Source organism: Triticum urartu, chromosome 7A, assembly GCF_056163025.1.
Source record: "Triticum urartu cultivar PI428250 chromosome 7A, HENAU_Tu73, whole genome shotgun sequence".
Classification (NCBI taxonomy): domain Eukaryota; kingdom Viridiplantae; phylum Streptophyta; class Magnoliopsida; order Poales; family Poaceae; genus Triticum; species Triticum urartu.
In genome coordinates, this window is record NC_141879.1 from 724,915,607 (window position 1) to 724,937,112 (window position 21,506).

At 45.9% G+C, this 21,506-nt stretch overlaps 1 protein-coding gene across 2 annotated transcripts; it reads right to left on the reverse strand.

Annotated features, from left to right (window-relative positions):
- Positions 1–3,567: 3,567 nt before the first annotated feature.
- Positions 3,568–5,110, reverse strand: LOC125524195 (GDSL esterase/lipase At5g03610-like). Of its 2 annotated transcripts, none has more exons than XM_087535683.1 (5): positions 5,056–5,110; positions 4,698–4,928; positions 4,259–4,554; positions 3,895–4,171; positions 3,568–3,812 (listed from the first exon to the last, which is right to left on the reverse strand). In XM_087535683.1, exons 1-5 carry the CDS (start codon positions 5,108–5,110, stop codon positions 3,568–3,570), a joined length of 1,104 nt encoding a protein of 367 aa, XP_087391809.1. The 2 variants fall into 2 exon arrangements, with proteins under 2 accessions (XP_087391809.1, XP_087391808.1); XM_087535682.1 differs by having other exon boundaries at positions 5,050–5,110.
- Between the last annotated feature and the right edge of the window lie 16,396 nt (positions 5,111–21,506).

Here is a 21,506-nt window from a genome sequence, read left to right on the forward strand (position 1 = left end):
GATATAGTCGTACGTCTTCACGATCCGACCGATCCAAGTACCGAACGTACAGCACCTCCGAGTTCAGCACACGTTCAGCTCGATGACGTCCCACGAACTCCGATCCAACAGAGATTCACAGGAGAGTTCCGTCAGCACGACGACGTGATGACGGTGATGATGTTGCTACCGACGCAGGGCTTCGCCTAAGCACCGCTACGATATGATCGAGGTGGATGATGGTGGAGGGGGGCACCGCACACGGCTTGGAACAATCAACTTGTCTGTCCTAGGGTGCCCCCTGCCCCCGTATATAAAGGACCAAGGGGGGAGGCCCGCCGGCCCTTGCAGGCCGGCCCTTGCAGGGCGCGCCAGGAGGAGGAGTCCTCCTCCTAGAGGACTCCCCTTTCCTACTCCTACTAGGAGGGGGAAAGGAAGGATGAGAGGGAGAAGGAAAGGGGGGCGCTGCCCCCCTTCCCTAGTCCAATTCGGACCAGAGGGGGAGGGGGCACACGGCCTGCCCTGGCCGACCCTCTCTCTCTCCACTAAGGCCCATGTGACCCATTACTTCTCCGGGGGGGGGGGGGGGGGTTCCGGTAACCCTCCGGCACTCCGGTTTTCTCCTAAATCACCAGGAACACTTCCGGTATCCGAATATAGTCGTCCAATATATTAATATATATTTCTCGACCATTTCGAGACTCCTCGTCATGTCCGTGATCACATCCGGGACTCCGAAATACCTTCGATACATCAAATCACATAAACTCATAATACCGATCGTCACCGAACGTTAAGCGTGCGGACCCTACGGGTTCGAGAACTATGTAGACATGACCGAGACACGTCTCCGGTCAGTAACCAATAGCGAAACCTGGATGCTCATATTGGCTCCTACATATTTTACGAAGATCTTTATCAGTCAAACCGCGTAACAACATACGTTGCTCCCTTTATCATCGGTATGTTACTTGCCCGAGATTCGATCTGCTCTGCGGTATCTCAATACCCAGTTCAATCTCGTTACCGGAAAGTCTCTTTACTCGTTCCGTAATGCATCATCCCGTAACTAACTCATTAGTCACATTGTTTGCAAGGCCTATAGTGACGTGCATTACCGAGAGGGCCCAGATATACCTCTCCAACAATCGGAGTGACAAATCCTAATCTCGATCTATGCCAACTCAACAAGTACCATCGGAGACACCTGTAGAGCACTTTTATAATCACCCAGTTACGTTGCGACGTTTGGTGGCACACAAAGTGTTCCTCTGGTATTCGGGAGTTGCATAATCTCATAGTCATAGGAACATGTATAAGTCATGAAGAAAGTAATAGCAATATACTAAACGATCAAATGCTAAGCTAACGGAATGAGTCAAGTCAATCACATCATTCTCTAATGATGTGATCCCGTTAATCAAATGACAACTCATGTCTATGGTTAGGAAACTTAACCATCTTTGATTCAACGAGCTAGTCAAGTAGAGGCATACTAGTGACACTCTGTTTGTCTATGTATTCACACATGTACTAAGTTTCCGGTTAATACAATTCTAGCATGAATCATAAACATTTATCATGATATAAGGAAATAAATAATAACTTTATTATTGCCTTTAGGGCATATTTCTTGAAAAAGGTGGGGAAAACAGAATAAAAATCAGCACCAATTGCAAAAAAAGAAAAAGAGAAGAAAAAACATTCAAGCCTAACATGGGTGAAAAAAGTCACCATTGTTGTATACGGTACATGAAACATCTACTATTTGTGATAATATGGAAAACTGCATTTAAAAACCTGCAGTTGCGGCCCCACTTGAAAACCCGCAGTTGCGACCCCATGTGAAAACTTGTAGTTGCAACCACCCTTGAACACATGCGGTTGCGACCCCACTTGAAAACTTGCATTTGCGACTCCATGTGAATAGATGCAGTTGTGAACGCCCTTGAATACATGCAGTTGCGACCCCACTTGGAAACTAGCAGTTCGAACCCCCTTGAACACATGCAGTTACGACCCGACCCCATTTGAAAACTTGGAGTTGCGACCCTACTTGAACACATGCAGTTGCAACCCTCCTTGAACACATGCAGTTGCGCCCCCACTTGAAAACTAGCAGTTGGACCCCATTTGAAAACATGTAGTTGCGACCCTCCTTGAACACATGCGGTTGCGACCCCACTTGAAAACTAGCAATTGCGCCCCCTTGAACACATGCGGTTGCGACCCCACTTGTACACATGCAGTTGCAGCCCCACTTGAAAACTAGCAGTTGCGACCCCCCTTAATCACATGTAGTTGAGACACCCCCCCCCCCTAGAACCCATGCAGTTGCAACCCCACTTGAATACTTGTAGTTTTTGAAAACTTGTAGTTGTGGCCCCCTTGAACACATGCAATTGCGACCCCATTTGAATACTTACAGTTGCGACCCATTTGAAACACATGTAGTTGCGATCTCAAAACATGCACTTGTGACCCAACTGAAACTACACTTGTGAACCCATTGAAAACTTGTGGTTGTGACCACCCTTAAAAACTTGTAATTGCGACCTCATTTGAAAACAATGCAGTTGTGCCCCCCTTGAAAACTTGCAAATGTGACCTGCTTTGAAAACGTACAGTTACACCCCGTTGAAAACATGGATTTGGGACCCATTTAAAAACTTCATGTTACCAAACAAATAAAAAAGGGTTTTGCTGGTTCTCAGCTAGTAATAACTATTGTATGTACATTGCTAGGCTTCACCTTTTCATGATGTGATATTCAGCTTCGAATGTCCCGCTGTCAGTTTCGTATGTATCAAGATTATTAGTGATTGATAAATAGACAAGGCCCATGCAAAACATTGGATATATATAATACTCCCTAAAACGTGTCTATAGACATCCGAATCAGAAAAAAAGTTAGAACATCTTAAATTTGTGAATAGTGTATCTTTGATTGACGGCGATAAAACCACCAGCAACAACATCATCAAAGTTTCAGACAAAGCAAAAACATCTATTTTACATATATACTGTAGCAGTCAAGAATGTATATATGACTGTAGTCGAATTAAGCAGGTTGTCTTTGAATGAAAAAAGGTGATACATGTGTATGACATCATGTGTGTTGGCCTCTCAAACTGCCAAATACACATCTTTGATGTGCCGTCAGTTTTCCTGTCGAGCATGCATGCACATTTCCTGATGAATTATTTACTTTATCCCTCTTTTGTACTAGTATCTTGCTACAAAGTGCATGGCCATGTACTATATAAATCAACCAGCCGAACAATGAACACAATAATAAAGATATTAGAGGACGTATGCCGTCGTTGGACGTTGGTCAAAAGCATGCATGCGCAGTAGATTCACCATATATACGACCTTATTTCTAATCTCACATGGGATACGAGACATTAAGCAATTTGGAACAAGTTCACCTATAAAGGCTACTACTAGACTAAAAGTTCAGCTAAACATGACGAAATAATACCTCTAAAGCTCACCCCTAAATACGCATACTGTATATAATGCTAACCTAAAAGATACGGCACCAAAACTATCAATTAATCAAGCTTCTGCCAAAAATACAAGGCATCATGGAACATAGTCCTGATCGAGAAATTCCATCAAAGGTTGCTCCAGCGCCTCCATTACTGCCTCCCACCCAGCATGTGTTGGGTGTGCCTCGTCCCAGTAGAACCTCTTGTCGGGATTATCACATAGGTCGTAGAGGTGCTTCCCTGAACTGCTACGCTCTCCACAGTAACCTCCCTCATAGGAACTCTCGCAACACGGGGTCAGCTTGCGCTTGAAGTCCTTGGACCGATCCGACCCTTCACCTGCATGCACGAAAAAAAAAATAGTTACATAGATGAATTGACACATTAGAAACCAGATTTGACTTACAACATCCACACTTACCAGGGGCGTGATTCACGATGTCGGTGAAGGCAGAGTAGAGGTCTAGTATGTGGACGTTGTCCCTTTCTCCGATCATTTGATTTAGATACTTGTTGTGCACCGATGCGCCATAATTGCCCAGAAGGTCACATGTGGTGTAGTTGTTCGAACTAGTCTGTGAAGGCATGCAACCAATGGGATGCAAGTTATTTACTAGAACCTTTCTCACACCAAGCATCTGCAGCTGCGCCACATTATCTAGGATCTCAGTCGCCACGTTTCCTATGTAAGTATCGAGCTGCATCCACGAAAAGTTAATTAGTAAAGTGGAGATCGATATATTAATTGATGGTTTAATTTGTATGCCAGAGTATGTACTACTTACATCATCGAAGCTTGAGTAGAATACATTATTGGCCTCGGAGCCGCTCATGTAGTCATTGCCGGAGATGGCGATGAGTGCGACCGAGTGGTGAAGCTGTCGTGTTGAGATGACATCGTCGTTGACTAGCCTCTTGAAAGCTTGAACCTGTGCAGCAAGGGTCGGCACCTTCTTCGCCGTCGACGTCACCTTGAAGACACCAGCGCCGCCAACAGCGAAGGTCATGCCAGATGAGTCGCAAGATTGGTCTGATGTGAGCTCGTACGCTGGAGGGGCTTCAGCGAGGCCCAACATCCTTGCTGCATGGACAAGGCAATTGATATGATAGATTATTTTGGATGCACATAGATGTATAATGATACATGTCATATATAACACACTAGCAGTAGTCTAAAAATTCAATTCATTAGCTATGGATAAATACTATAGATTCTACACATACCGATAAAATCTGATTGCATCCGGTAGTTGGAGAAGCGTCCTGTTGGAACAGGAGCGCCAGACCAATTGGAGCTGCGATAAGAGCCGTACGGGTAGCTCCACTGCCGCGACGTCTTCTCGCCAACGATGTTGGGAACGTTGCCGTTGTCGACAAAGTCGTCGCCGAAGACGAACATGCTGGAGCACTGGTGATTGGAACGATGAGCCCTAGGCGTGCCTCGGGCCTCCACATCTGTCAGGATAGGTCGATCATGTCAGTACATTCGTGGACGCAGGCAGAACATGAGTTGAATTACTCAATGAGATTGAAGTAGCATACGGATAGGGAAAAACAAGGCAGTAGTTGATAATGCACGTACCATCCAATGCAAGGAAGACGAGGAGGAGAAGGAAGACGGTCGGAAGGAGCTTCATGTTGCTCCGGCCTGCTGGCGGCCGGAGACGAAGCAGATGATGGAGAGGGTGCTGCGGATGGAGGAGGCGAGGAAGGGATGGGATAGTGGTAAGGCCGGCCGGGCTATGTATTTATAGAAGGATGTACGGACGTACATCATGTGGACTTCATAACCGCTTCATTCAAATTTGCGGATCCCTCAAAATGTGGGCGTACATCATGTGGACTTCATAACCGCTTCATTCAAATTTGTGGATACCTCAAAATGTGGACTTCATAACCCTTCATGCGGATAAAAAAAAGGACCATGGAGAGCTGAAGGTCGTGTTCCACATGGAGAGCTCTCTCACCGTTCGAATGTACTCTATCTATGTTTAAATTTGCCTAGCAAGCTAATTGATCTCTCGCTTTAACCTGGACGACGATGGGACTCGTGTTTATAACTTCATTCAAAAGTCGTATCCGCTCGACCACGGAGAAAGCATATGTGCGGAGGTTGGGATGTATATGCCGCGGTTCCTTGACCTTTGACCTCTTGTGGCGTTCAGAATACATATGCAGGCATGATGCTATTTTTAATTTTCAGATTTATTATATGCATGCATGCTGCATGCTATTCCAACTTCTGTTAGTCGTATGACCAAAATTATAGACTAGTATTCAGCTCATAGCCTCATAATATGCTGAAGCCAAATTAACAATTTACCAATCCCTCGTACAAATAAAAATAAAAATCAACAATGGTTTTATTCCTCGTCAGTGGTGGATGTGCAAGCTCGTGTGTTCCCCGCCTTCATTCTGGATTTGGATGCATGTTTTAGTCTCCCACGCAGCTACGTCGAAGTGGACTTTGGGTGTTTGACATGAAATGGATCATCAGCATGGAATACAAGAAGAGAAAGACAATGATGGTCATGTCTCTCCAATCAGGCCAGAATTGGAGGCGGCGACTGCAGTAAACCATGGAAAATAGCTTGCAGCTAGTAACACCTAAGCTCTCCATGCTTACTAGGTTTTTGGTACCAACAATCCTTCTAGAAAAATGCTAATGGTGGTCAACCACCACGGTGGACGTTTTCAAAATACAAATGTCCACAGCATGATTTTTTTCGAAATTTTATGTCAACACATACAAATGTATACCATGTATACGCAATTTTTCATAACATTATACTTTCACACATGGCATGCAGAAAAAAGAGAAATACATATTTCCAAAATGGGCTGGAATTTGTTTTTGTCTTGTTTGGGCCAGAATTTTGTATTTTCTTGGGCGAGAATTTTGTACTTTTGTTGTTGGGCTGGTTTTTCTTCTTTTACAGCAGCTTACAAATCACAATTTTGTAAACGAATTATCACACGTTCATGCGGAACACATACAAGTTTCCATGGAAATGATTCGAAAACTTTTAGATGAGCTTTTTTATTGAAAAAAAATGTCCTCAGTGGTGGTCGTCCACCAAAAGCCCGCACTCCAATCCTTCTTCTTCATATGGATATGTGTTCTGGACCATACCATATCAAATAAAAAGTAGATGTCTTCGTGGTTAGTTATTCATGGATCATAAATGGTCTTATCAACAAAGTACAAGGAAACTCATCTATGCTAATGTACAAGTGGATAATGCATGGGTACTCAGAAGCTCACATTATTTTCAAAGGGCTCTGGAGAAGGGGCACTAGGCTAAGACACATATATTCTTCCGGCTCCTCCTCCATGACATAATCAACACAAAAGATCTTCTAGGAATCCCATCCACTTAGAATGCTCAAGGCAAACATTGTGAATCCAAACAATCATAGAGGTACCTCCCGATAGGATGAAATCATTTTGATGCAGAGACCAGGGAACTCGCCATTTTGAAGAAACATGGTGAAATCATCTTTGCCTCCTAAGACCTCCCTAATAAGATTGCCATGGACATCATACCTGAGAAAAGCCATGGTCCCTCGAACAATAGAGTTGTCTACATACAAGATAGAATATCTGGCTATTGTTCTTGCAATGCATGTGCATCAATGGCGTGTATACTTGCATTTTTCAGAATTTTCCATTAAGATTAATCAAATAGTTTGGTTCATTTGGAAGAATAGTGAAGCCATACCCCATGGCAGCATAAGGCCTTTACAAAATTGTTGGGTCTGCAACATCACATTTTCTACCACAAGGCACTGAATGCTCTCTCACGGCGTCCAACTGAATCACCAACGTAGTTGCATTTTCCATTTTTCAAGTGGCATGGCTCCAAGAAATAGAGAAGGGATATGAAAGTAACCCAAAAGCACAATAGTGTCTACAACTAGATGTGGCTCAGTTGTAGGGGTAAATTCACTTTCACTAAGGGGATCATATGTTTGAGAGGTCGTGTCTACTTGGGAAATAATGAAAATTACAGTATCAGATAACGTGTGCGTTGCACGACAACTCAGTAGGGCGACATTCAGGATCCCCATCCACTTATCGCAGGGGATGAAACAACGTATTAAAGATTATGTAAAGTCATGCAAGGAATATCAGCAAGCTAAGCCTGACCATTCTCAGTACCCAGGACAACTTCATCCTTCGCCCATAGCTAAGCGATGCTGAGATTTGGTATCAGTGGATTTCATTGGGGGATTGTTAGAGTTGCGTCGAATATAGTGTACAAGGTAGGTTACAGTTGGACTTATAGTTGTATTGTGTTTACAGGATATGGAGTCGTGTCCTAGTAGGACACTTGTATCTTAGGCTTCTCTTATATAGCGGGGGTAGACACACGATGTAACCTATGCCAGCATAATAGCACAGGCGCGCAAGGGAGAGCCGGTGGCGTGTGCCAGCGCCCGGGTGGCCGGTGTGCGGTATTGTAACGGTGTCACGGGAGGAGCGCCCGTAGTCAAGCCCCGGGGATGTAGCCATATCGGTGAACCTCGTTAACAAATCTCGGTGTCGTGCTCGTGTGATTGATTGGTCCTCGGATGATCGACGGTATGCCTCGGATTAATTCTAATAAGTGGTGTCAGAGCAAGGTTTCGAGAAGGTTGCGATTGTTGATCCGGAGGAAGTATCGAGTTGAGATGCAGCCGGCCATGGTGTGGTTCTCGGCGAGATTGAGAAAAGCGATCAGATGTTCATCGTAGCGTGCAGCAGGCTAGAGGCACGTGGCATGCAGGTAAGCAGCAAATCGATTCGGTGAAAGGGCTCCTTTGGCCTTCGGATCGAGGCCGGCCGGGCGGCTGGTGCGTGTACGCAACAGTCAGCAGATCGGACTGATACTGATCGGAAGCAACTCGGCGGCTGGCGGCATACCCTACGTGTGGAAGGCCTCCAGGAAGAAGCTAGCCTTGTGTGGATTAACGCGAGGTTGGCGGCCGATTGCAGGTAGCGACGTTGCCCTGGACGTGGCAGGTTGGCTGGTGCGGCTTGGTGTTGCCGTGGCTTGAGGCCAGGACGCGAGGCGTACATGCTGTACGAGGAGCAGCGAGAGATTTGTTTGGACCAAAAAAAAAGGACACGTGGGTTCAGGCAAGAGGCAAATCAGTCAGCGAAATAAAGAAATCCGTCAAGGATATGCATCTATCGGAATTAGCAAGAGATGCATTGACAAGGCAATTGCTAGTATTGGAGTTGTGCCAAAGAGCGGTTACACGTGAAGACCAAGATTGGTTGGATTTTGCTATTAGTACAGAGGGGTGTACCTCATCAGGTTTTGCTTGTGTACTTGGGGCATCGCAGTGGAGCTCGGTTAATTTTTCACAGGGTCAGCCATATGAAGAATCATGATGCTATTGGGCATCGGGTTTGAGGTGGAGAAGTTCAATGGAACTACCTTGGTTATGGCAGGCACGGGTGAAAGATTGTTGGCACGACAAGGATGCTTGAGGCGTTGCGGGAAGTCATGTCAGCGGTGATGGAATTATCATGTGATGGATGGAAATTCGAGGAAGATGATTTGCGAGCCTGGAGCGTGTCATGCAGTCGAATAAGTTCGGCTGGGTTAGACTTGGACAGTCTGACGGATCGACGCAAGTCGGTTGGTACAGAAGACGGTGGTGGGATCGGCGACGATGACATAGGAGTGTGATGCTGATGGTGATCGACTTCTGGGCGTGGAAACACGTGGCGCAGCCCCGAGGGCTTGTGTGGCTTCGACAAGGCTATGGCACGGGGTTGATTCAAGGTGATGTACACACGAAGCTTGATGTCGACAGGGCGCGGGGTGGACTGATCCTCTACCATGGAGTCATGTTGAAGGTGGAGCTGGATTGAGGGGCTACGATGTAAGGATCCAGGGAATCGAAGTCTATTCAGCAAGCGGGAGAAAGCGAGTGACATGCAGTTCGGACTGGAGCCCAGTGGTCTGATGGAAGCGTGAAACTCGTCATCGGTTGGTGATGATTGGTGGTACTCTGCAGTGGGGGTTGAGTGGTGTGGGTTCGCGACCCTTGAGACTCGACCGGGACAGCGGAGGCTCGACGTGGTAATAGCGGCGAGGCGCGTGCGGTGCGCACGGGACATGGAGACGGGCCAGGGCTCTGGTGGTCATATATGTGGTGAGACAACTGCGAATTTGACTTGGGATGACTACAAGCAATGGTGAAATTCCTTCAAGTTTCAGACAGGCGGTCAAGAAAGGAGCGGTAATGTTGAGTTCAGATAACTCTTATGTGTGACACCCAATATGTGAGTTGTTCATTTTCACACAGGTCAGTGATCGGGGTGTGATGGTGTTGAACGAATACTCTGGAAGTTGGGAGCACAAACTAGAGTAACAAGAAACTTAATTTTGCTTAAGTGTTGACTGTGGTCAAGAAAAGGAGGGACTACAAGTTGCAGGTGGAGTCACATGGAGTCTTTGGAGTAGCAGCGGTGCTCATGGGATAAGCTCAAGTCCAATGTACATGGAAGTTTGACGCATGGACAAATTCAAGATGGTGAAGAATATTCGCCAAGGTGGAGTTTGTTAGAGTTTTGTCGAATATAGTGTACAAGGTAGGTTACAGTTGGACTTGTAGTTGTATTGTGTTTACAGGATATGGAGTCGTGTCCTAGTAGGACACTTGTATCCTAGGCCTCTCTTATATAGCGGGGGTAGACACACGATGTAACCTATGCCAGCATAATAGCACAGGCGCGCAAGGGAGAGCCGGCGGCGTGTGCCGGCGCCCGGGTGGCCGGTGTGCGGTATTGTAACGGTGTCACGGGGAGGAGCGCCCGTAGTCAAGCCCGGGGATGTAGCCATATCGGTGAACCTTGTTAACAAATTTCGGTGTCGTGCTCGTGTGATTGATTGGTCCTCGGATGATCGACGGTATGCCTCGGATTAATTCTAACAGGGATTACCGCAATCAGGACACTATAACTACATTTTGGTGCTTGTTGATAGTCTTTCCATGTATGCCAGTTTTCTGCCAGTGGCTCACGTAGCCTTATACAGCTCATACCATAGCACAACTCTACATTGATCACATATATAAGCTTCACGGTATGTCGGAGTCCCTGACTTTAGATAGCGATTATGTCTTTACTGGCAGTCTGGCGGGAGATATTCATGCTGCAAGGGGTCGAGTTAAAGATGAGTTCCTTGCATCATTCTGAATTAAACTGGGGGGCAAATAGAGCACATGAAACAATGTCTTGAAACTTCTTTGCGGTGTTTGCTTGGAAGTTGCCGAATTATGGTATAATTATGCTTTTTAGTCAACTTTGGGCAAAACCTCTTTCATTATGGGCCAAGGGAATGACGACAGCTGGGTATCACGTAGAGAATGGAACATTATTGCCTAAACTGAATGTTTGGTTGGAAGAACGACAACAAATGCAGGATGTCATGCGCCAACATTTTTCGCGAGCTAAACATATTACGAAAAATCAATCAGATAAACCAAGAACTTCGCTTGACTGTGGATGATCAGGTTTGATTGAAGCAGCAACCATATATTCAGATGTCAATGGCACACAGTGTTAACCACAAGTTCAGTTTCAAGTTCTTTGGACCCTACTCAGTGGTCTGATGAGTGAAAGAAGTTACATACGAACTCCAATTGGTTGAGGATTCTTCTATCCTTACAGTGTTCCACGTCTGTCGACTTTGTCATGTGTTAACACCAGCTGTAAGCGCTTCTTCTGAATTACCTGCTGCTTCTGATGTTGCTAATGTTCCGATGAAGATCCTGGAGAAGCGTTGTTCTCGCAACATTCATGAGCTAGGCTTGGTGAGGTTGTATGGCGATCTTGTCACACCAAACACATGGGAGAACCTCGACGATCTCCAGCGTCATTCCCCAACTTCATCAACTTGGGGATAAGTTGTGACTGAAGACGCGGGGGGGGGGGGGGGGGGGGGGGGGGGGGTGTTAGCAGCCTGCATAATAACTCAACGCCAAGAAAGAGGAAGGAGAGGGCCACATAATCTTGCTCCAGGAGGGAGCGCAAACCAACCCACAAGTTCAACGGGCCTCAATTGGTGTTGTACATGTTTCAACCCAACAGTGCTCAAGTTAGCCTACCGTTGTAAGTCATTGTAGCAGTAGTGAAGGAGTGCTGCTATTTGACGTACGTTCACCACAAATAGACGACCCGACGCCTGAAGCGAGGCGCAAATGGGCCGACCCGTGCTCACGAGCTCATTTGAGCGGGTTTCCTTCTTTTTATTCTTTGCGATTTCTATGGCATTTTTTCCTGAAAAGCAATTGATGGAGTTTTCATAGAGCTAAAAACATTAAAAACCAGTATAGAAAAATAGAAAAAATATATTAGAAAAACTGGTAAGTTTGTTAAAAAAAGTTCACCATATATTAAGAAAAATTAACCGTACATTAAGAAAGTTCACCGTACGTAAAAAAGATCATTGTATAAGAAATAAATGTTTAGTGTGTATTTATAAAAGTTCATCGTGTATTAGAAAATAAATTTACCATATACTAAATAAATGTTCAGTTTTTATTTTAACAATGTTCACCATATATTAGAAAAATAGAAGTGCAGAAATAAAAGAAAACTAGGAATACTAAATAAATGTTCAGCTTGTATTTTAACAATGTTCACCATATTACAAAAATAAAAGTGCAAAAAGAAAAGAAAACTAGAAAAAAGTGAAGAAAAAGCAAACAAAGAAGAAAAAAAATAAGAATAATAAAATAAAAACCAAAAAGTAAAATAGACAAAAAACCAGAAAGAAAAAAGCACCAATAGAAAAACAAAAAGGTAACCAGAGCAAACCAAACGATATACACGCTCCTGCAGCGGAGCCCCGAACTAGGCCGGCCGTTGCGTTTCGCTTGCGGGTGGCTGTTGTAGTCAAATTGATCCACCTTCTATCCACAAAAACCTCGTATTGAAGGGGCATCCCGGCTTGGATCAGGAATGGCACGGCGATAGCGGTGTCGCATTTTGTAAGTTGTAAATTTGTTCCTTAGAGCATCTTCAACAGCCTTTCTATATTTGCACTACCTTGCTATTTGTTTAGCAACCTTGGGCAAAAATCCTCGAGAGAATTCCTTATTTAACACCGTTTTCTAAATTTTATGCCCTATTTGACATCGACATATAATTTATTCCCTATCTAACAATGAGTCTAAATTTTATGCCTTTTATAACATTTTTGTCCATTTTAAATCTAAATGACATCTAAAAAGACTATTTTGCCCTTATGTGGTACATTTGTGTGGACGTGTGTACTACCGCTGCATGTGTGTGTGCGCGTACATGTGTGCTCCAGCTGTGTGTGTGCGCACACGCACACTGCTGAGTGTGTGTGCATGCGTGCTGCTGAGTGTGTGTGTGTCCGCGCATGCGTTCATGCTACTCAGTGTGTGTGTGTGTGGGAGTGCGCGTGCGTGCTGCTGAGTGTGTGTTTGCTACTTCTTGTGTACGTGTGTGTGCTCGTGCTGTGTGTGCCTGTGTTGCTGCTGCTGCGAGTGTCTGCTGATGTGTGTGTCCACGTGCGTGTGTGTTGCTGTGTGTGTATGTGCTGCTACGTGTGCGCTACTATCCTACCACTGATGCTGCACGTGTGTGCTACCGCCCCGTGCACACAAATACTACATAAGGGGTAAAAGGGTCTTTTTAGGTGTCTTTTAGGTTTAAAATGGATGAAAGTGTCGTAAAAGGCATAAAATTTAAACTCGTTGTTAGATAGGGAAGAAAAAGTTTCTCAGTGTCAAATAAGAAAACAAAATTTAAAATAGTGTTAAACAAGGAATTGTTTCAAAACCTCCTCCAACAACCTTTGTATAAGTGGTCTCTCACCCAAACTTTTTACAAAGCTTGCTAAGTCTGCCATCCCACTTTGCATATTTGCAAACCCAAAGGGCACTTGATAAATTTTGGTAAGGCTTTGTAAAAGTGATCCCCTTCATATTTTTGTCTCAATGACTAGTGGGTCATGTGTGACGTGTACATGTATGTGTGTGCTACATGTGTGCGTCGTGTGTGCGTGTATGTGTATGATGCGTGCGTGTGTACATGCGTGTGTAGGTGTACGCGTGTGTACATAGACATGTGTGTGTACGTGTATGCATATGTGCTGTGTGTGTACATGTCCGTGTACAGATCCATGTACATGTACGCGTGTGTGTACGGCTATGCACGTGTGCTGCGTGGGTATACGCGTACGCGTGTGCACGAGTTGTGCTAGCATATGTGTGATGTGTCAAGTTTTTCCTCCAAAACATCAGGAGCCTCCCCGTGAGGCGACTAGGGTTTCGGGAGGACCCGTGGCGGCGCCCGCCTGATCTGCTCGGCGGGGCGCGGGATTTGATCCTCTGATCGGCGATGGCATCTTCTGCTGATCGGGGAAAGGCGAAGGAAGCGGTCTCGCCAAGGACGGCGAGGGCCAGACTCGCGGAAGCGCCGGGGAGGATGGAGATCACTGATGAAGAAGCGACTCCGCTGGTGCTTGATGATCTTGAGGAAGGGGCGTAGGAGAAGTAGATGTTGGTAGGCAAAGTACTTCATCGACACACTCTCCACATCCAGACTATATCCAGTGCGCTTCGGCCGGCATGGGGGAATCCTAAAGGTCTATCTTTTAGGCCGGCAGGGGAAAACTTGTTCGTGGCAGAATTTGCTTGTAAAAGGGATCGTGATCGTGTGTGGTGGGTTCGCCATGGCACTTTAGCAAGAATGCAGTGATCTTATCAGAATTCGATGAGTGCATGCGACCTTCAGAATTGAAGTTTGGTAAATTGCAGCTTTGGGCCCGAGTGCTGAATCTCCCGTTTAATCTACGAGCAGAACCATGGAGTACAACAATAGCACACCAGATAGATAAAGAGGCAACATCGGTGCAATTTGATCATTCTGCGGGGTACCTAAGGGCGAGAGTTACGATTGATGTTGATAAACCCTTGAGGAGGTGGATACTGATTGAATCAAAGAGGAGAAAATGCATGGATCCCTATGATACAGTCTATGAGAATGTACCACATTTTTGCTTCTCTTGTGGCAACCTGGGTCACTCGGATCTTTTCTATAAGATGCCGGGCACGAGAGATGAGAATGGAGACCTCCCGTTCGGCAAAGGCCTACAGGCGCAAGATGATTGGAAGAAAGCTGCTTCTGATGAGAGTTCGACAAGGGAGAGTTCTGCTCCCCCGAAGAGCAAGGTGGATACAAATAATTCGAGCACAGAGGACAAGGGAACAACTGAGGTAGCTTCACCTGCAAAGAACACAAGAATTCATCAGAAAAGGAAAGAAGGGCCTCAGATCCAAAACCAGGTATATAGGAGGGTAGACCGACCGCTCCTGACATGCTCGCCTCATCAGGATGAGGAAGGAACAACGAATGAAATTGCTTCTCCCAAGGGATCACAGGAGGGGTCTGAAACTGAGAGGGAGCCAAAGAAAAAGAAACCAACACCGAATAATTCGGAAACTTTGGCAGCGGCTGTGAGTCAGCCCTGCCCAGAGCAATGAGTTGCTTGAGCTGGAACTGTCGAGGGCTTGGGAACCCTACGACAGTTCGAGAGCATCGCTGTGTGGTGAAGCAGGAAGGGCCCGGTCTCCTTTTTGTTATGGAGACAAAAATTTCAGCTAAAAGAGTAGAGAATCTGCAGAACCTCTTGGGTTTTGCAGGATGTTTTGCGGTGGATAGTACTGACCTAAGTGGTGGTATTGGTCTGTTTTGGTCGGATGAGCTGGAGGTGGAGTTGAAAAATTATAGCTCATGCCACATTGATGTTCTGGTAAAGAAGAAGACCCGAGACTCAAAAGAGTGGAGGGTCACTGGATTCTATGGAGCTCCGAAAGTGGAAGATTGCCCCCACAGTTGGAGGTTCCTATGTACACTCTTTGCAATTCGGAATGAAGCCTGGCTTTGTGTGGGTGATTTCAATGAGACCCTTACTGCCTCTGAACACTTCTCACGGGCGGAACGACCTGAATATCAAATGCGGGCGTTCAGAGAGGCGGTGGATGACTGCTCGCTCAAGGATCTTGGTTGGTCAGGAACTGAGCATACATGGGATAATGGACAGCACGGACGCGCGAACGTAAAAGCCAGGCTTGATCGTGGGTTTGGCAACCTCCAGTACGTCCATATATTCCCTGATACGCATGCCCGGCATATTAGTACCGCGGAGTCTGATCACTGTTTCCTAATGATTGACCCATGGGAGAATTTGGCCGGAAACAACACATGAGCTGCTAGACAATTTCGTTATGAGGATGTTTGGCAAACACATGATGACTATGATCAGCTAGTAATTCAACAATGGAAGAAGGGATCGGGACAACATGGTCTGGCCGGAGTGGTTGGTGCTCTCAGCGACATGCAACGACAGCTTGCTAGTTGGGGAGCGAAGGAGTTTGGGAATTTAACACGCAAAGTCCGAAAACTGCGCGCGAAGCTCGATCGTCTATGAGCCTGCTCCATGGGGCGGGGCCCTACAGATGAGGAACGCGCAGTTGGAAAACAATTGCGTGAAGCCCTCCGACAGGAGGAGATATGGTTGCGGCAGAGATCTAGAGTTCTCTGGCTTCGCAAGGGGGACCGTAACCCGGGCTATTTCCATGCCCAGGCAGCTCAACGTAAGCGCTTAAATAAAATTGAGTTCTTGGAGAAAGCCGATGGTTCAACGAGTCAGACTTTTGAGGAGAATTGTGTAGAAGTTCAAGGTTTTTATGAAGCATTATATATATCTCAGGGTTTTCGGCCTATGGATGAGTTGATCAATCAAGTTCCGCCCAAGGTGACGCCGGCTATGAATGAATACCTGGATAAACCGTTCACAGCCCTAGAGGTCCAGACGGCATTGTTTCAAATGGCACCATCCAAAGCACCAGGGGTAGATGGATTTACAGCGGGGTTTTTTTAGCGGCATTAGGATCTTCTTCAAGAAGATATAATGCTGGCTGTATTGGACTTTTTGAATGGAGGCGAGCTGCCTGTGGGAATGAATGATACTTCCATTACTCTTATACCTAAGGTAAGGTACCCGCAACGTATCTTGCAGTACAGACCCATCTCGCTATGTTCTGTGTTACACAAAATCGCATCCAAATGTATTGCCAACAGGGCGAGGTCGTTCCTCGGTGAGATTGTAAGTGAGGAGCAGAGTGCTTTTGTTCCCGGCCGTCTTATCACTGATAATGTATTAATCGCCTATGAGAGTGTTCATGCGACGAGGAGGCGAAAGAAGGGGAGAAATCACGTGTGTGCAGTCAAGCTTGACATGATGAAAGCGTATGACCGGGTCGAGTGGCACTATCTGGAAGCCATCATGCTAAGACTGGGCTTTAGCACAAGTTTTGTTAGACTGACAATGAAATGTGTGACCTCAGTCAGGTTCACGGTACGAGTGAATGGCGAATTGCTGCCTTATTTCACACCATCGAGGGGTTTACGTCAAGGGGACCCCTACTCGCCTTATCTGTTCTTACATTGCGCAGAAGGCTTCACTAGTCTGTTGAACAATTTGGGTGGGGCACAGGTGGATAGAGGAATTAGAGTGAGCAATCACTCGCCTTGGGTGAATCACTTGCTATTTGATGATGATAGTTTAATTTTCATGAATGCAAAAGAAGCAAGCGCCCAAAGGTTGAATCAAGTTCTAAGGATATATGGTGAGTGTTTCGGATAGTGTGTAAACAAAGAAAAAAGCTCTATCTTCTTCAGTCCCAACACACCAGATCCAGTCAAACAAAGTCTGAAGTGTCTTCTAGGAATCACGGTTGAAGCCTTCAGTGAGAGATATCTTGGTTTACCTACTACAACTGGGCGGATCACAAGTGGCACCTTTGATCACCTAAATGAGAGATTGAGAAGCAAGCTGCAGGGGGGTACAGAACGCTTGATTTCATGTGCAGGAAGAGAGGTTCGGCTCAAATCCGTGGCTCAGGCAATACCGGCGTTCTCTATGAGCTGCTTCAAGCTCACGAAGAAAGTTTGCAAGGGTTTATCATCATGTATGGCGCGCTACTGGTGGAGCAGCTCACTTGATCGTCGATCCTTGCACTGGATCGATTGGGATTCTCTTGCTACACCGAAGGAGAAAGGAGGGATGGGTTTCAGGAACTTGTAGCTGTTTAACTTAGCCCTTCTAGGGAAACATGGTTGGAAACTCATCACTAGCCCTCACTCGCTATGTGCACGGGTGCTCGAAGGGAAGTATTTCCCGAATACAGACTTCTGGGAGGCCTCAGCACATCCACATGCTTCGTCCACTTGGCGTGCCATCTTGGCAGGGAGAGAGCCTCTAGGTGTTGGTATGATTAAAAGGATTTGAGATGGTACTACGGTTTCGATTTGAGGCGACCCTTGGATTCCAGGGCTGCTCTCCATGAGGCCGTCCGTGCAGATAGTGGGTGCTATTTTGGCCAGGGTCTCAGACTTCGTCGATGCAGAAACCGGGAGATGGAAGATCAATGTAGTGAGAGAAAATTTTATTCCTCCTGAAGCCGATGCAATACTCAATATTCCCTTAAGGCATTTGGGAGGGGAGGATTTTTGGGCATGGTCAGCAGAGAAGGATGGAGTCTATACTGTAAAATCAGCGTACCGAACTCTAATGATTTGTAACGAGCATCGTGCTCTAGAAGAAGGGTTGGCTACAGAAGCTTCGGAGACAAATAAGCAGTTATGGACAAGACTTTCGAAGTTGAACGTGGTACCAAAAGTACGTGTGTTCTGGTGGTGAGTGCTTCGAGGAATTCTTCGTGTCGAAAGTGCTCTCAAACATAGACATATTACAACTCTAGCCAGATGCAAAGTGTGTCTGGCAGCTGATGAGGACATGTATCATGCATTGATAAAGTGTAACCTTGCTAGGAGGTTCTGGAGAGAAGCAGGCGAGTGGCTCAATATCAAGCTCACAGAATTGCATGAATTGACATGGTCTGGAGGTATTCTCTGTGATGCTAGGTTTGATGCGGCAGACAGGGCAAAAAACATTACAGTTGTGTGGGCTACACTATTAGGAAAAGGGCTATAGATGAAATTGATACTAATGGCGCACCAGAGAAGTGGTGCGTCACTACTATATACTAATGACGCACCATGTGGCGATGCGTCATTAGTGTGGAAGACACTAATGGCGCACCGGGCACAAGGTGCGCCACAAGTAACAATTTTTTTTCATTTTTATAAACATACTAATGGCGCATCCTGGCAAAGTGCGCCATTAGTAGTTCTAACTAGTAATGGCGCATGAGCCATGGAGTGTGCCACTACTGTATTTTTTATTCTGTTTTTTGCAAAACTACTAATGGCGCACCGTTGCAAAGTGCGCCATTACTAGTTTAAACTAGTAATGGCGCACTCTGCCACGGTGCGCCATTAGTATATATATATATATATATTACTTTGCAAGCTGGGGCGATAGCCCCTCAAAATGTTTCATATGTAGTTCGACGGTGTTGGCGGCAGCTCGAGTCGCTGGTCGCATTCTGGACAATAAGAATATCGAGACGGCTCCGGCGAGCGTCCTCTCGTGCCATGATTGAACAAGACATCCCCTTGCCTGACGCACAACGTCTTCTCGCCATTGTCAAACCAAACGCTAGTCGGTACATTATTGTTGATGTAGTATGCGGTGAAGCTGTAGTGCAAATCCCAGCACAACTTTTTGTCGTCACTGTCGGCCCACTGGTCCTGCGGTGGCAGAGACATAACCCATAACTGAAGAGTCGGAGGGAAGCCGGGCACTTTTACGGCGAGGCATAACCGCCCGCTCATCTCGAAGGCCTTCACCAACAGATCCAAGGGATCATGTTCCAGGTTGACCCTCACAGCTGGGAGAGGGTATATGCGGTGCTTCTCGTTCGCCACGTACATATGTAGTTCCACCGCCGCCGACGAGCACCCCCCGCACCCTCCCTGCTCCACCGCCGCCGACGAGCACCCCCCGCACCCTCCCCCGCTCCACCGCCGCCGCCGATGATATTTTCAAATAACAAATTTGATGATATTTTTTAAAAAATTATATATATTTTTATAAAAAATATATTACTATTTCATATTCATATTCATTTTTAAAATAATAATAATAAAGTGTAGACTACAATTGTTGTTAAACAACAATTATTACTGTTTTTATAAAAAAATATTACTGTTTCATATTCATATTCATTTTTTTTAAAATAAAAAAAATTCTTACTTATGGCGCACGGGTGGCTGGTGCGCCATTGCTATCTAAAAAAAGAATACTTATGGCGCACTATCGCCCTGGTGTGCCATTGCTATGAAAAAAAACATTCTAATGGCGCACCGTCTGGGGGTGCGCCATTAGTAATCTTCCCCCATCCATACACCACCGCGCCGCTCCTTCCCCCCTCCCTCTCGCCAGACTACTTCGATTCGTCCCTCTCCCTCCACCGCGCCGCTCCCTCCCTCGTCCCTCCCTCCACAGCACCACCGCCGCCGCTGCCCCGACCCACTGCGCCGCAGCCGCCCACGCGCCCCCGCCGCCTCCCTCTCCCCTTCCTCCCCCTCGAGCGCCGCCTCCCCCCTCGAAACCCTAGAAACCTCGGAGCCGCCCCACGTCCAGCAGGAGAGGAGGCCCCATGTCCAGCAGGAGAGGAGGCCCGCGACCTCCCCACCGTCCAGCAGGAGAACAAGGTACGAATCCCTTTTCCGGTTGTCTCTTGCTGATTTTCTTCTTCATCTCCTCCAATCTCTGACGTGTTCTCATCTATAGCTGTGTTGTGCTATTGTGTTGTGTGAAGGAAGGACTTGGTTCAACTTGGATACAGAGAAGCTGCTGTTGTGGGTTCGACTTGTTTGGATTTGGTTCCCCTGTCACCAAGGTGACCACTTGTCTCGCCTCTCTCCCCCTCTGTACAAGTTCATGGTTGTGGAGTGCTATGGTCGATGCTTGTCTCAGCTGTATGCATTTGATTTCAGACTATATAGCTTGTATATGCAAAGTGCCTAGGGTTAAATAGGTCTGTACAGTAACACAAAGCTATGAAACCAATTGCATGCATTGAGAAATAGAGTATTAAAACAGAACTTGACGTGGTTTTACACTTAGCTATCTGAATTGAGAAAAAATATAGCTTTTGCGGTCTCTGAGGCAAAACTTGCTACTCCATATACAACTAATACTACTACTAGACAAGATACTACTCCATATACTACTAATACTACTACTGTATTTCATTTCAAAGTTCAAAATGCTGGTACTGAGATTTTCATTTTCAATGATTGATGTTTTTCCTAGCAGTAGAAAAAACATAACAACTTCTCTGATTTTATAAAGTTGTTCTTATATGGGTGAAACTTCACTTGTTTTTAGGCTAGTGCAGGGTGTTGCTTCTTCTGTATGGGCCAACTATGTCACAAATAAATTGTTCCTTCTTCTGTATTTGACAAGTAATGACTTGCAAAGATGATGATCATCTTGCTAGTTTGCTGGGTTTTGTCTTCGACCATTGTGTCATGATGAATTTGCAGGTACCCCGAGAGGCCCTTGAGTTTGCTGGAATGTCGATTAACTTCCGTTTCGGCAAATTCGGGTACTCCATATGTCCTATTTTCAGCAAAGGTCATGCCGAAATTTTCCGTGAATTTTAGCATGACTTTGCTAAAAATAGGACATATGGGGTACTTGTGACTAATGCATGGGCCGGGGTATCTTAGTACTTAGTTAAGTAGGATCAACTGCCCCGCCATTTTCCTGCATTAAACCATAGGTGGCAATAGAGCCAAGTGATTAGGCCCAACTTAGAATTCTCCTTAGTATCAATAAACCCTAGATGATAAACCCAACATAGGTGGCAATAGAGCCAAGTGATTAGTGCCAAGTGATTAGGCCCAACCTAGGGTGCCTCGGCATCGATAAACCCTAAATGATGAAAACTTAACTTGGCTTCTATAGGGTGCCTCGGTGTTGATGAGAACCTAAATGATGTACGCTTAGGCTTTTAGGGTGCCTCGGCGTCGACAAAACCTAAATGATGAAAGCTTAGGCTTTTAGGGTGCCTCGACGTCGA

Bases quoted from the DNA above. Each gene is read 5' to 3' on its own strand.
- LOC125524195 (XM_087535682.1), bottom strand. From the start codon at position 5,110: ATGAAGCTCCTTCCGACCGTCTTCCTTCTCCTCCTCGTCTTCCTTGCA. The intron at 4,929-5,049 runs GCATTATCAACT...CTATCCTGACAG, and splicing joins CCTTGCATTGGATGGTACGT to ATGTGGAGGCCCGAGGCACG. The intron at 4,172-4,258 runs GTAAGTAGTACA...TCGTGGATGCAG, and splicing joins TCTACTCAAGCTTCGATGAT to CTCGATACTTACATAGGAAA.